General features: G+C 40.4%; 1 protein-coding gene across 4 annotated transcripts; it reads right to left on the bottom strand.

The window, feature by feature from the left end:
* Positions 1 to 24: 24 nt before the first annotated feature.
* tmem255a (transmembrane protein 255A) lies at positions 25 to 14,824 on the bottom strand. 4 transcript variants are annotated; one of them, XM_080416335.1, is made up of 10 exons: positions 14,491 to 14,824; positions 11,167 to 11,309; positions 7,821 to 7,883; positions 5,765 to 5,854; positions 4,740 to 4,895; positions 4,496 to 4,584; positions 4,226 to 4,297; positions 3,102 to 3,264; positions 2,558 to 2,701; positions 25 to 1,706 (listed from the first exon to the last, which is right to left on the bottom strand). In XM_080416335.1, exons 1-10 carry the CDS (start codon positions 14,561 to 14,563, stop codon positions 1,563 to 1,565), a joined length of 1,137 nt encoding a protein of 378 aa, XP_080272461.1. In that variant the 5' UTR covers positions 14,564 to 14,824; the 3' UTR covers positions 25 to 1,562. The 4 variants fall into 4 exon arrangements, with proteins under 4 accessions (XP_080272461.1, XP_080272463.1, XP_080272462.1 ...); XM_080416337.1 differs by having other exon boundaries at positions 4,830 to 4,895; positions 14,491 to 14,821; XM_080416336.1 differs by lacking the exon at positions 4,226 to 4,297 and having other exon boundaries at positions 14,491 to 14,822.
* Positions 14,825 to 16,478: the final 1,654 nt, after the last annotated feature.

Raw genomic sequence — 16,478 nt, 5'->3', positions numbered from 1 at the left:
GAGTGCTACAGTAGGTATGAGAAGGTAAGAGAACCTTCTAGTTTATTTTAGAAACAAAAACACTTACAAAATTCTATTGTAGGGTAGGTGCAGGACAAAACAAATATAATGGAACAGGAAATATAGTCCAGGTGACCATTACTACTTTCCAGTGCGAATACTTTTATTTCCCTTGTTATAACCTCTAGTTGAGAATGTCTTTGTTTTATATCAATGCATACCGTTTCCATTTTTTGAAAAAAGATGCCACATTAATGACAGAAAACAGCATTTAATGGCAAAAACAAACTATAGACTCTTAATCAGCCCTCTTCTGCCCCTGAGAAAGTGCTGTAAGAAAAAAAAAGATTAAAGCTGACAAAGTTTCTCTGACATGAACTAAGTGCCTAATATCATCATTATACTTATACACTACCTTGGTGGAAAACATTTTAGTCCAGGGCAAGTTCAAAGTCAGTGAAACCAGCACAGTTCCTTACTATGAGATTGGCTGTTTTATCTGTGAATCATACCAAACACATTTCTGTTTTTAAGTGTACCGTAATATTATGTAGAGAGGGAGAGGTGTTATATATTTCTTCCCTTTGCAGTAGTTAAGATACAATACAGGGGCTAGGAGTGTAATGGTATGGTGCTGGCCTTCACAATTAAATACAGGATATCTTGTAAACACTTTGCTCTGCAAAATTGTCTACAGATTAATTCAAGAAATATTTGAATCGTAACTTAGACCAAGTTCACTAATTGATGCTAAGATACTATGCTTTTATGTACTAAAAGGGCAACTGTATAATGTACTGTACTGTATAAGTTATAAGCATGTAATACCTGTATTACATCTAACATTAAATACTGCATAATGTACAGTGAATAACAGGTTATTAACCTCTAAAAAAAAATGGGCATAACAGTACTTTTTTTTTCTTTCATCCAACAATCGATGCAGAAAGACACTAAATACGCAAACTCTGAAAATACACTAAATTCACCAGCTATGGTTTGAATGTCAGACCCAGTCAAGACACATCACACCCATCAATCCCCACCCTAATCGCGTCACAAGGACCTTCATTTGCACCACCACCTGCGACAGGATTCATATGTCAAGGGTAGGCGAACATTAAGCATGAGCTGGAGGAGAAAGATTGTCCGTTCACACTGAACAACAGACAAATGTCCAGGTGAGAAAGAGGCGCTGCACCGGAAGTCAACTCTTAATAAGGCAGACATGTGAACAGTCTAGAAGGCTGTCTCGCTCTGCATGCGCACGCAAGGTGCAGTGTGTAGTTGTGCCAGGGGTTCACTTGTGTTGGGATGAATGCGTCTTCACAGCCTTACCTCCAGCCTTTTGCAATGAATGAATGGCACTCATAGTCACAGCAACCATGACTCATGCCTCACCTCTTGTTTCTTTGTACATTGTCACAGCTCTGACTGTGATGCCTTGGAAGATTGTGGAAAAGTTTGAGGCTCTAACAGCATCCATCGACACCCCAGTTGCCATTTTAGCTGTCAAAAGAAGGTAGAGTGTCGTCGTCCCCCCCCTCCAGATAGCCACTGTGTTAGGGGCTGTATGGTGGGGGCTTCTCATCTGGAGGGTAGTATGGAGGGGAGTAGCGTGGTGGGATCATAGTGGGCCACATGTGACTGGGTCCAGACTGGGATTCATCTGACAGAGCTGAGGAGTCAGGGAACATACTGGAGACCTACAAACACAGACACAAAATTCATTCAAATATCACATCTATATAGATCAGTGGTTCTCAAACGGTGTGCCGTGAGACAAGTCCAGGTGTGCCTTGGGATTTTGTGACAACCACCCAGTATTATTGCAATGTATAATAGATAATAGTTACTTCGTAAGAGCGATCCTTTTCGTGCAAGGTTTTTACGACAAATGTATTACTTTTTGAATCCGTTTAAAACAAGGCAGTTACTGCGACACGTACTATGTACCATTCGGCACACATTAACTTCCTTGTTTGTGCAGGCAGTGCTATTACTGTAATAGTCTACATAGGCCTATAAACCCGGTAAGTTTTCATTTGAGTTCTTTCGTCTTTTAAAATAAACAAAAGGCTTGGCTCTGAACCCGTAGCTGATACAGAAACATCTAGCAAAACACACAGCAGTAGAAAACATTTTCAGAAAGACAGATGGGTGTTTAACTTGATTTGGAAACTCTGTCATCGATGTCTGTGATGAGACGGCTGAGATGGCTTCATTCACTGCATTCAAGTACTGCTGACGTCAGTTCCGTAGTGCTACATACAGTATGATACAGCTGCTGTGTCCAAGGCTTAAGTGCACTGCACTTTTAATATGTATAACTACAGTATGACATCATGCTACGTTTAACCATTCAACACTCCACGTGAACACACTTGCAAAATGCCTGTTTGACTGTCTTACACAAGAAAGTTCAACAGAGTGTCAGCATAAGCCACCTTGTGGATAAACTTTATATAAGTACACATATGCTTCACACACACACAATTATATAAAATAAATTGTTACAAAAATGTATCAGACAACATCAAGAGGATGACAGGCTTACCTGCCGGTCGTAGGTAGTGTAGGGTGGCAGACAGGGGGCAGTGTTGTAGTAGGGGTTGAGAGTGGTTCTGGGAGCTGGAGGCTCTGAGGGGAGTGGGGCTGTGACTGCCTCTGTCTCACATGTTTCTGAGTCAGGGGAGGGTGTCTGAGAGCAAAAGACAAATCAAGGGTGAAGGCTATTAGTTATCAGTTTTCTCAGCATTAACACACACACACACACACACACACACACACACACACACACACACACACACACACACACACACACACACACACACACACACACACACACACACACACACACACACACACACACACACACACCAAGACATTAAAATGCACAGTGGGCGATCTGAGCATACATAAGAAATAAGAACAAAAGAACTACCCGAGTTCTCCTTAAATCGGCTGAAGTCACTGTTAGAGGACGTGAACGTAAAAGTGGTTATATCGTCCTCATTTGTGATCCAGGTGATCAGTATATTGGAGTGATCAATGCACTCCCTTTCCACGGTGGTGGTAAATATATCATTGTCTTGACTTACCATGTCCTTGAAGCCACCCAGCACTGCGGCAGTGATGATACCCAGGAAGAGGGCGATGATGTTGAGAATGGTGGCAGACCACAGCAGATGGTAAAGGTGCACCACGTCTTGGCAACTCCTAACCTCTGTATATTCATGGTAGCCGCCCATCACCTCCACCCGGCTGGCCCAGTGGGGTAGAAGCAACAGGGAAACAGCAAGTAAGACAGGATGGACCGATATATTGGTCTGGCAGATATCTATCTATCTATTATTTGGGCTTTTCGGCAACATCGGTAATTATGCAGCCAATGTGTCCCCATTTTTAACCACATTAACCCTGGCGTCTCCATCTCAGGCATGTCATTACAGATGAACATTTTCAAAAGTGTTCAAAATCTTTCAAAAATAATAGATCTACAAGCTTTGCTTGCAGATCTGCCATCTTTGAAAAATGTAATTTAAGTGGTTAAATAAAGTTAAGTCAAATATTTTGTATAATTTCTGTCAAAACTTCATGTGTTTACTTTTATGTTTTGCTTATATGTTCTCAAGCTTTAATCAAGTCTATGTTTTTCAAACTGATTAGAAAATGTTTCATTTTTGACAAAATATAGGTCAAAACATCTGTGAATGGTGGCCTAGGACTTTCCATAATCGTGCCCAAAAATCTGGCATCGATCGGGCATGAGACAATACAGACATGTCAAAATAATATTCACTTACAGCACAGCTTTAATAGCATTTAGTTATGTGCCTAATATATCCGCTGAACCAACAGGCAACATTTTCAGCACTGAGTGACAGACGTAATGAACAGCTTGATTTATAGACATTGAACAGATCTATGCCTATAAAACCTCTAATGGTTTCCATTGTGGGAGGAGAAGAAACCACTTAAGAGAGCTGGAAGGAAAGTAAGCTTGGTTGACGCCTGGTCTTGTGTGAGGCACAGACAAAGGAGCCAGGACATGCATGAGAGATGCCATCCAAGAACCACATATTATTACCATGGGTGGGTTTATATGAAAAGCACGCAAACTGTACATGTAATAACATTCATCATTCACGGAAAACAACATGGATTGATCATCAATGGCTACCGGGCGGGGAGGTGGGAGCGGGACTAAAAGAAATGGACCTACTTCCAAATCATGGACGATTTCCTAAACTTTTTCAAAACATCTTTATTCTGAAGTCCAATAAGAGGATGTTCTCTGAAACATAGGTAAAAAATACAATTGAGCCCAAAATATATATATATAAACAAACAAGGAAAATAACTCTAATCTATATTCAACTTTTCTAAATTCAAACATTCAAAGCAACATAATATAGATAACAATTCTTCGCACCACTGGAAAAGCAAATCAGAGCAGGCGCTGATGCACTAAGTTGTGATGTTAAACACTTACTTCCCACAGTTGTAGAGGTCACAGCAGTAGCAGGTGTTGCTCTTCACACGCAGGTTGCAGGACATGCGTGCTGATGGCTGGCAGGGTACCTAAAGTTCAAACAAACACTTTATGTCCGATTGGGGGGACTCTCAGACCTCATGAACAATGTCCCTAATCCACATTCAAGTTGGCATTCAGCAAGACATTTATTTACCATGTCTATAATGTCAAGACTTTGGAATGCAGACAAAAGAATTCCCACCCAGGACAAGTTTTCAGCAGGATTTCTAAAACGTTTCTTGTACACTCCATCCTGTTTCAGTAATCTGAAAGCAACACGTGTGTTTCTTACGTCACGGTCAGATGCAGTCTCACTGGAATGGTAGTCACAGCGACCAGCATACAATGGCCTTAGATCCTGTGGTACAACGAGTCGTTACTCAAACATCCAGTGAATACATACATACCTGTACAGAGATATATACTACATTACAGTACGCGTCCATTTTTGGTAGCAAGGTAATAAAAGGGTTGGGGAACACTGAGGAAAAAGAACATTAGGAAAATGTAATCAACACAAATATTTCCAGAAAAGAAGAGGTGTCATTCAGAGGCGCCGGAACCTTCCTTTGAAGTCTGGGGACCAGTAGAGAGAGAAAAATAATATGACAACTTTTGTGCAGATATCAATGAAGCAGTTTAGTCATACACAACATTTACTGTGTTGTTTTTGAGCAATTAAAATTGCTTAAAAAAAACATATAATATGACCAGGGGGTGTACAGTGCCAAGTGGCAATTCGATCGGCCCAACAGTGTCCGAGAACCAAAACAATGCGAATATCTGTCCCGGGGACTGCGGAGGGCTCACCGATCCTGCGGAGGACGCACAGATTCTCTGGATGTTTTGGCGGAGTGTGTGCATCGGCTTCTCTGACTGGCCAACTTGACCCGTCGCCGTCACAGATTGGCTGAGCTTCGCTTCGTTTGTGCCATGTAAATGGCATTGTGTAAAATGGAACAGAAAGTACGAGAACTGTGGTCGTGGGTGAAGGAAGCAAAAACGAAGGCGGCGACACGAAGAAAAACGCAATGCGCGTGGAGCTGACAACGGGTACAAAATGTACATCAAATAACAGGAGTATTGCACAATGGGTGGGCGTGTATTCCCGACTTGCATCGTGCATGCATGGTCTGGCCCCCAAAAGGCACCCTATTACTCATTTATTTGATTTAATTACCATAATCTACTAATTAGATAGACGTGTTATGCAATGTTGGTACTTACGATGTGCCTTGCAGCAAAGACTCCATCAACAATAGCACAGCAGAAGGCAGCCACGACTCCGAAGCTAATAAAAACCATTGATGCCACCAGCTATGAAATAAACAACAGGAAGAATAAAAGCTGTTAAAAAGGAGCAATGATTTTATTAGTCTGCTTATACTGTCAAATGTTTTTAAATTCATGTATTATATCAAGCTCTACTTTTTTATTTGAAATAACTTCCAACACTAGCTGTTCCACTGAATATTAACCACCTCCAACCTGGCATCTTGGTTTTGAATGAAATGATACGGTATGTCACAAAATAATACATTATGTCACAATGCAACGCATTGTGACATAATGTATTATGAGAGCTTGTAGATCGGCTTTTTCACTATGAATACTGGTGTCCCTTGTGTTTTTGATTTGCCCATTGGTGTGCCTTGGGCACAAAAAGTTTGAAAACCACTGCTATAGATTATTTATGTATCACCCATCTGCCCGACTGCCTCTTTCTTTTTTGGGGGTACAAGCTAGGACACATAAAATGGCAGGGAAAGATTACACACACACACAACACACACACACACACACACACACACACACACACACACACACACACACACACACACACACACACACAACTTGCTCCACTGACTGAATGCTTAAGTTCCAATAAATGAGACAATGTGTGATGTGGCTGCCATGGCTGGCACTGTGCCCACTTCATAGGCACTGCGACGCCCGCTTCCCCCATTCCTCCCCTAACTCCTTTCCTTTCACTCCTCAATGAAAGCTGGAACATATTCAATTACACGTCGCCCCACCCCGTCTGCGGCTACCCCAGCTAGTGGGGAGGGGGGTGGTTTGTGGCGGAACAAATTCTAGAGACAACGGTGTAAGGCCACGTTTATGAATTAACACCTCAATCAGCATGTTACTGATTCACAATCTCTGTAACCAACTGCACAATGCAAACCACAACCTAAAGGACGCCGATAGGGATATAGAGCCTCTTCAACTAAGCACCCTATTTATATCACGTACCGCATCAGAGAGGAATATTATTTATTAATAACCCTGGATCTAAAATAGTTTTGTTACATCATTTTGAAAGTAAATCAAAATTAAGTTTCAAATATAATGTGCATGTACTGTCCACTATAATGTGACCTGCCAAATATCATGTCATTGGTAACGTATGTTTCACGTAGCCTAATCATTCCAATGTAATAAACTACAGGTCACATTTAGTTAAGCTGCCATATGCTTAACAATAGCTCATTCTGTTGTGGACTGAATTGGCAAGCATTCTGCAGAGAGTGGTTCTGCAGTTAGGCTAAATATCCACTCAAGACTGTGCTGGGGTTATGGGAAAGTAGAGGGTATCACACTACAAACCCATTCTTCATTTCAAGAGTGGCAGACCCTGCATGGCAGCTCCCACTGCTCTTCCCTCATCTGCAGTTCCTTCCGCACATTCCAGTGTGGACATCTGTCCTCCTCCGCTTACAACCTTCTATTTCTGTCTGCATCTCGCATGAGGCACTGGATCCTTGTCCTGATACACAGTCAAAGTCCCCCACACACAGGCCAACAACCACCTTAGGACCTGGGTAGGGTTTGCTACACCAGTGGTTCTCAAACTTGTTCATGCCAAGGACCCCCAAATGAATGTGTATTATGCCGTGGACCCCCAAAATAGACAGGTAAAATGAAAAGAATACACTCAAACTTACAGTAAGAAAAAAAATAAGGGACCCCCCCCGCCTCCCTTCCCCCTCCCCAGAAGTGCTGCCCCAAATTACGTGCGACACGGGTCATCCACAAGGATTAGCCTTTCAACCTTTAAGAAAGGAGACTAAAGGCTTCCAAATCTTTTCAAATTTGTCTTTTTGAGTATAAATCTGATTCTTTCTAAATGTAAAGATTCTGTCATCTCGTTGAGCCAGAGTTTGAGAATTAATTGCATGTTGGAGTGATCAAGTTTAGAGTTCTGTATGACTATAATGGCATGTAACAGACATGGCAGCACTGTAAGTGATCTTGACACATGTAATATAAATCTTCTTACCATCTGCCTCTTGTTCTCTATCAAATGAGCTCCAATAATTCCCAGAAAAGAACCAAACCCAAGCTGAAATGAGAGGAAATGTTATTAGAAAAACAAATCTTATGGGGCCACACTCATATATTCTGGACGTGTCCCAACATTCTAAAATACTGGCAGGATATCCATTCCACCATAGAGACTATTTTGTGTTTTGAGATACCCCAGACTTGTTCCTTGTAATTTTTTGGGAATATTCCCAAATAATTTTTAACCCATGACAAATATTCAATCAAGCTCTTCCTAGCAGCAGGCAAGAAAGCGAGCACACGTCATTGGTACCAACAGGACCCTCCAACCCCAAAAAATTGGATAGACATTATAGGGGAAATATACACAATGGAAAAACTAACATTCATACTCAGACTACAAGAGGATATGTTTCAAAATAATTGGGAAAAGTGGTCTTTCTTTCTTCAGCCCATGGACAATGTCTGAAAAAATGGGGTAAGACAAGGCAGCATTTTATCTCCTTTCCTTTTTAATGTTTTTATGGATGATTTATCTGTACAATTGAATGCCTGTAAAACAGGGGGTATCATTGGTGACTGTATCATCAACCACCTCATGTTTGCAGATGACTTGGTGGTCCTATGTCCAAGTAGTGCTGGTCTCCAGCAGTTACTAAGAGTGTGCTCACAGTATGGAATTGATTTTGATATCAAGTACAACGCAAAAAAGAGCATAACTCTGATCGTGAGAAGTAAGGGAGACAGTAAGCTGGTTTTTCCTGACTTCTATCTGTCTGGTATGACACTGAAAGAGTGCAAGGAGACCAAATATCTAGGTCATTTTATAACAAATGACCTATCTGATGACAGAGATATTTTTAGACAGCGCCAACATGCTTGTTCGCAAATTCAATTTCTGCTCAGTTCCAGTGAAAATCTCACTTTTTAAAGCTTACTGTACTCCGCTATACACTGCCCACCTGTGGCGACACTACAAAAAGGGCAGTCTGCAAAAAATGACAGTGGCCTATAACGACTGCATGAGGCTACTGCTTAAAGCCCCAAGATGCTGTAGTGCCAGTCAAATGTTTGTAGAAATAAATGTACCCACTTGCCCTGCTGTATTACGAAACCTGATGTATACCGTAGATTTATGCACAGGTTAACAGACTCTGTGAACAGCATCATTGTATCACTCTCTAATCCTGCCAAGAAGAATTCCATGTCATTTGTGCATATTTCAGGCCGGATGGCAAGTTGAAAACGCCTTAGTTTGAGGACAGTTTTAGATTTCTTCTTGCTAGCTAGCTATGCTGTAACATGGGATTCCAAATGACTAATTTGCACTTTTAAGAAAAACAGAGCCAGATACAGTCAAATAAATAAGATTAATTGCTCATTCCTTTCTATTCTTCTTATTGTTATTTTCGAGCTGCGTTCGCTTCCCGCGTTCGCGCGTCTTACTTGTCTAAGCTATGGAGACACTGGCGCTCTAGTCTGTATGTGCAGAGATAAGGCTGAAAGTCCTGCCTTGTTTGTATATGCCTTGTTGATGTTTTGTTTTGTTTTTGTTTTGTTGTTTTTATATGTTTTAAGTGTTCTTCACTATGGACCCCCCTGTGTGTGTCTTGAATAAAGATTGAATTGAATTGAATAATAACTGTAGAAATTGCAGCCCTTTTGTTTTGAAATCCTATTTCAAATAAAAACTACTCTTATTTTTATCTTAGCCATTCCCACCATGTCTCACAATTGCATGGCATTTTATTTTCCATTTAACTTTCTTATTAACCAACTACACAATGCGCTTTGCGGCCCTATGCTCCATCTAGGAGCCTAAAGGAATAAGTCAAGTAAGTCAATGCGCTTTGTGTTTTCTTTTTACGTGTTTCTTGTTTTATTTCTAAATCCCTCTTTCTATCCGTTTCCTGTTTTTTTCTCTCTTAAATATGAAGCAATTTGAGCTGCATGTTTTGTATCAAAGGTGCTATATAAATAGTGTCAAATTATTAGGACATCTGTGTAATTTGACTGGCCTTGATTAATTAGAACAAAGAAAAGAAAAATATATATATTTTTTATATATCTATCTATATATCACAATGCGTTGCATTGTGACATAATGTATATATATATATATATATTAAATATATATATTCTGTAAAAAATAAATAAATTAAAAGGTCATTCAAATTTAGCTGACCAAAACATGACCAAAACTCAAATCGGTATAAGGGCCTATTTTAGAACGTTTAAGTTATAAGACATACCTGTATTACATAATAATAATAAGAAATGTAATTATCATTATTATTGTTAGTTGTAATACATTGATCTGTTAAAGTTATTTACAGAGCAATACCCAAATAAAAATCCCAACTACTGTATATCGTCGGTGTCGGGCAGAAACCAGCTAACTCCACCCACTCTCCTCTGTGTGGCTGTGGCACACAGAGCTGCTTCAGAAGGCAGGGTTTTTTCCCCCGTAGTCTGTTAAAAGTAACTATGCAGTGTACCTGTTTATCAAACTTAGCACTGACGCTAATGTTATGAAAACAATTAATTCTATTTCTAAAATCTATGTAGTGCTTTCTGAGGAGAGCAATGTGACACGAAATGAGTTCATATAGCATTTCTATCGCTAGTTCTACTGAAACTGCAACTCTGTGAACCCCTCTTTGCAGAAGTTATTGTAATATTTAAAGTCCTGCTCATTATTGTAGGCCTATATAAGCAGTGTCATGAAGCATCAGGGCATTAATTCACGCGTTGTGATGCATTGTGAGCTTGGAGATCCATTGTCAGCTGTTCTTCAATGATGGACAAAACCTCCTAACTCCACTAGAGCTGGATTTGGGTAAAGTGGTGATACTGATAATATAATGACACATGCGAGTATCTGACAATATATAAAGTCACAATACCAACTTTGATGAGGCAGTATTGCTTTGTTTTAAAAAATATATAAGGTTTTCTTCATTTCCTGAACATTTCATATTTTGTTTTTTCATTTCGTGAAAATGTAACATTTTGGAGTTAGCTGGTTTCTGCCCCGACAGCAGAGATATGGTAGGTAGGTCCTCAACAATTTCCTGAGTCAGAATGCTGAAGGCTGGGGGACTGTGAAGAAAACACATTTATGAACAAGGAGCACTTGCCTCACTTTGCCTCTAATGCCAGTAATGCTGAATAATGAATGTGGGGAAAAATTCACCCCTCAAGAGACCATTGGTAATTAAGAACATCAGAGTCCAGGAGCAGCAGGAAGAGCTCAATGGAAACACTTTGGTTCAGTGTGGACATTCACAGCATGGGGGCCTTCACCTTATGCATGATGCTTGTTGCTAAATGTCACTCACAATAACTCCTGGATAGTAGCCACCCACTGTGATGTTCTGTGTCCTGGTCGTCGCTGCCAGGCCAAAGATGAGGATGAGCACAGATACAATGAGCAGCATCACCGTGACCATGATGGATTTCCTCTTCCTCCTCTTGAAGGAACCTGGTAGTATAGGGTGTAGGGATGGGACGGTAATCGTTATTATAGTTTGTCGTGATAGAAAAAAACTCACAATAATCGTATCGCAGAGATTTTAAGTTATCGTGAAATTGCCCTCCATCATACACTAGGATGAATTAGCTGTTGTTGAGCTGCAAATTCAGTACTACTTCCAAAAATAGCAGATCTACAAGCTCACAACACGTTGCGTTGCAACACGTTGTGAGCTTGTAGATCTGCTATTTTTGGCGAACGTTCCCCCCAGAATAGGGATGCTGGGGGTTCAAGTGGTTTAACAAGAGTGCCTTTTTAAGTTTTAAGCATATTTTGATTATCGCGATAATATCGTTAATCGCAATTATTTTTGCCGCAATAATCGTGAAGTGTAATTTTTATATCGTCCAATCCCTAGTATAGGGATGCACGATTAATCTGCCATCATATCGGTGTCGGACGATGTTGGCCTTAAACTGCAATATCGATATCGAACTGATATCAAAATAATATATCGGTTCAAGACGATATTTCTTTTAATAATAACTATGTTTTAATGGAAAAAAAAGCTGAAAAAGCCCTATGGGATGATTTAAGGCTGCAGTTTCAATCAAGTGTTTTCTGGGGAAGCTTTCAAAAGGCTCAACAAGTTGGATTTTTTTTTAATAAAAGAATACTACATTCAAGCTGTTCATGTTGGAATTTCAATACGGTGCATCCCTAGTTTTGGAATAAAGAGGCATTGCTTTTTTTAAAGGGTTTATATGCCTTTTTCAGAATGTACAAAATTTGAACTTGTTATTATAAAGATATTCAACATCGGTAAATATCCGTTATTGATCATAACAGCAATGTTGACATCGGTATTGGACAGAAATTACTACTTACTACTTACTGGTAGACGACACACATTTTCATTGCGAGACTGTGCATGACTAAATTAAATGCTACTTAAATGTGAATTTAAAATTAGCGTCCAAACAAAAACGTGTGTAGTTTGAACTGGTATTTAGAGTGAACTTCTGTTGACTGGGAGAGTCCAGATAGATGTCCACTTTGTAATAACCAGTGTTAAAGGGGACATGAGACACTGAGCAAGACACTTATGTCCCTCCATGGGGGTGTTGAAAAGGTAGGACGATGTATATTCTGTGCGGAATGTGAGTATATATATATTACATAATATATATAGTATGGTCAGATGATGTTCATCTCATAAACAACACCCTGGCAAGCTGCCATTAACTATAGAGGTAAACAAAGCAATCTCAATGTAAATTACCTTCCTGTGGTTATCTGTAGTGCCTGTTTCTTAAAATACCACTAGACCTGTTTTAAACCAGTAACCTGCTAGTACAAACAAAAGTCATGCTTAGGTTTGATATTCAGTTGCACCCCTTTGGACTTCAGGCTATGACAAGTTCCATAATTACGCGGAGTGATACTTGTCTGACAACACATGGTTGGCCTATGTCTACTTCAATGCGCTGCAATAATCATTTTTTTAGCCATCATAAAGTAGCCTATTGTTTTGTATGTTTTTATAAGACCAATTTATGGTGATGATTATGTGAGAAATATAAACACAGGCAGTTAGCCTATCCTTTAAAGGAGCACATCACCCATTTTCAACCATAATTATCTTTGTATAATTGGTCCTCCTCACTGCTCATTATGGCATCCTTTCTGTGTCTCAGAGGTGGGCTATCATGGACAATTCAGAAACCTGCCTACCAATGACATCATCGATGGGGATTCCAAGCTTATCAAAAAACTACAGCCTTTCTCACTGGAAAGATAGCAGCACACTGGATGATGTCACTGGTACTAGGCAGGTTTCTTAACTGTCAACAGCCCACCTCTGAGACACAGAGCGAGTAGACAGAAATGCTACAATCTTATAATGAGCAAGAACATAAGGTTGAAAATGGGTGCTGAAGCGCTCCCTTAAGCCCCAAAACTAAACTCTAAACCCTAAACTCAAAAGCATGAGGCGTAGTACGGTAGTCAGTATAAGGCTATTGATGGTAGAAGACGCAAAACCAAACCAGTCCCAGTCTAGATAGGCTACGGTACGGTTGCCATAGCTGATAGCTCTGATCCAGAGCGTTAGCGAGATCTCTCTAACGCTCTGTTCCTAGGTCTCCAACTTTAAAAAATAAAATAAAGACAACGATTTTGCTACTCATCGAAACAAAGGCTGTTCTGTGTTGTTGAAAGACTATTCTCCATGGTGGGAAACGTCTCAGGACCCCACCTTCTCTGTATATTACACTTTTTGGGCAGAAAATAAAATATGTCTGCCAGACGGAAAATATTGTATTTACTCACCTGCGCCCTCTACAGATTTGGTCAATGGTAATTTATATTGACCAGATCTGTAGAGGGCGCAGATGAGTAATTAAAATAATTTCCGTCTGGTGGACATATTTTATTTTCTGCCCAAAAAGTGTATCATGCAGAGAAGGTGGGGTCCTGAGACGTTTCCCACAATGGAGAATAGTCTTTCAACAACGCAAAACAGCCTTTGTTTCGATGAGTAGCAAAGTCGTTGTCTTTATTGTTACTAAAGTTGAAGACCTCGCACGGTAGTGGAATTTTCAGTCCATGGGAATACCACCCGCTCCTAACAGAGCGTTAGAGAGAACTCGCTAACGCTCTGGACCAGAGCTACGGTTGCCGCACCTGCAGTGCCGGCCTCAGGCTGACAGACATGCATGTCGTTACCGGGCTGACTGCCCATATCCTTTTATTCCAACGCGGTAACAACATGAACACAACGGAACACGGGGCTGTTGGGGAAAAAAATCGACTAGGTGGAGACCAACAAACACTAGCAAAAAGAAAAAGGGGGGAAATCAATCCAAATTAATTAACTACTTAAACCCCAGCATCCATATTGTGGGGAAAGCTTTCGCTGAAAATAGCCGATCGACAAGCTGTGAGCTTGTGATCGGCTATTTTCAGCTAAAGCTTTCCCCACAATAATAGAAAACAGAAAAGACGTCCAGTAACGAGCCCCGAGGGACTCCCGGTTGAAACCCATGTGAGGTTTAAGTGGTTAAAACGTAACGTACGACCATGTGTCCCCACAGCCTGTTAGCAATGATTACATTACAACACCATTATGATCAAATCGCTGCAACCCATGCACCACGCCGCTGACCTTGCACCGCACACACATACCCACCCATTGTGGTGTTGTCGGAGAGAGTCACTCCTCCGCTGGCTGGCTGGTGGTGGTTCTGGTGCACAGGCGGCATGTTTTTTTTGTTTGTTGTTGAGGGGGGGATGAATGATTCACTGATGATCACAGGACGAACCCCCAAAACGAATTACGATTCCAGATTAAAAACCAAATACCTGATGAGCGGACCGACTAACTGTTTGCAGATATGCGCTAACGTAGACGGGATCTGTGCTTGCAGTGGCATTCTCTGATCCCAGCCTGTCCCGACCCGCTGCAGCCTGGCTGTCTCGTTTACATCTGATCCCAGCCTACAGATTCTTTCTGTCCATGCAGGAGTCTGTCGCTGGCTGCTGCTGACTGTGCGCATGCTCTCAAGCACTTAGATTACATACTACTGGAGATTTATTACTGACTGCCTATGCTTGTTTTAGTTCGATTTTCAACATATAGGCAAAATATCAACTTTAATATCGTTATTAACCCCCTTTCTTATTGCAGTGGTAGCCAATTAGGCTAGGCATAATGCTGGTTAAATAGAGCATATTATTATGATTATTATGATGATTATGATTATGATCATGATTGTTGTTGTTGTTGTTTTAACTGTTAGATAGATAAAGACCAAGTCGATTGAAGTCCACATTTAGTCATATGTATATATAAATAGGTCAGGTTGAGTCTAAATCAAGTCACAAATCAGAGGTTATTATGATCGATAGAGTCCTGTATTCTAGTTCTTGGATAGGCCTAGTAGCCTACTGCAAGTGAGGACACGCTTTTCACATGTTCCATATAAAAGAGACGACTTCAGTGCGCGTCGAGCGCCACCGCGTGTCCAAACAATTATTTACACTTAGCAGCAATGCTTTCATAACCCCTTTCAACAAATAATAAAATAATTCACGTCCACTAAAAGCATTGGTTGTATATGTAACCCATCATAAGGCGTTTATCATTGTAGGCGCACAGTAAACATAAGCATGCATGTGTAGGCTAGCTAGGCGCTCCTGCAAAAATCATCATAGGAATCTTATTCTTAATCTTATTATAAGGCAGTGTTTAGGGTGTAGGCTGAGGTCTCAGAAAAGCAAAAGCACACGATTAGCTTTTAGCTGCGTGTGTGTGTGTGTGTGTGTGTGTGTGTGCGTGTGTGCGCGCGCGCGCGTGCGTGCGTGTGTGTGTGTGTGTGTGTGTGTGTGTGTGTGTGTGTGTGTGTGTGTGTGTGTGTGTGTGTGTGTGTGTGTGTGTATAACGGCATATATGCATGTATTGCCTGCATACATCATGCCAATCTAGCAACTCCACTCTATAGAATGTTTGCCTGCCATTAAATGCTGGATGTCAGTTTTATTTGGCCTTCCAACATCCACTAAACTCAACCCAGAACATTTAGGCAGTTGTGCTATTTGACACATAGTCTTAACTTTGATTCTCAAATCAACTCAGTTGTCCAATCAAAGGTAGGCTACAATCATTCCTCTCTTTTCCTGAACTTGAAAAAGTCATCCAGACATGTATATGCATGCGCTGCAGTGCCTGGCCTGCATACATAATGCCATGCTAGCAACTCCACTAGAATGCTTGCCTGACATTAAATGCAGTGGTGGAAAAAGTACTCACATCTTTTACTTAAGTAAAAGTATCAGTACAGCAATGTAGAAATACTCTGTTACAATTAAAAGTCCAGAATTCAAAATGTACTTGAGTAAAAGTACAAAAGTATTGGTATCAAAGTGTACTTAAAGTACCAAAAGTAGAAAGTAGTCCACTCATTATGCAGAATGTCCCATTTCACAAGTTTTCAAATATAAAATGTATAAAGATCTTTTGAAAATAGCAGATCTACAAGCTCACAATGCTTCCCATGTTTTCAAAATGGACGAAATGTATATATAGGGCTGAAGTGGTTAATGTATGTTTTGTAATAATAAAGTAACTAACTAAAAATTTCAAATAATTGTAGTGGATTAAAAGTATAATATTTGCCT

Source organism: Gymnoscopelus braueri (genome assembly GCF_963280865.1).
Source record: "Gymnoscopelus braueri genome assembly, chromosome: 20".
NCBI classification, from domain to species: Eukaryota; Metazoa; Chordata; class Actinopteri; order Myctophiformes; family Myctophidae; genus Gymnoscopelus; species Gymnoscopelus braueri.
This window is presented reverse-complemented; position numbering and strand designations above follow the sequence as displayed.

What these genes read in the sequence shown, in the direction of transcription:
- tmem255a (XM_080416335.1), bottom strand. Translation starts at nt 14,563, where the DNA reads ATGCCGCCTGTGCACCAGAACCACCACCAGCCAGCCAGCGGAGGAGTG. An exon ending in AAATCGTCCATGATTTGGAA is followed by an intron (nt 3,265 to 4,225) that starts GTAGGTCCATTT and finishes CCACTGGGCCAG; the next exon opens with CCGGGTGGAGGTGATGGGCG. An exon ending in ACACTACCTACGACCGGCAG is followed by an intron (nt 1,707 to 2,557) that starts GTAAGCCTGTCA and finishes CTGTGTTTGTAG; the next exon opens with GTCTCCAGTATGTTCCCTGA.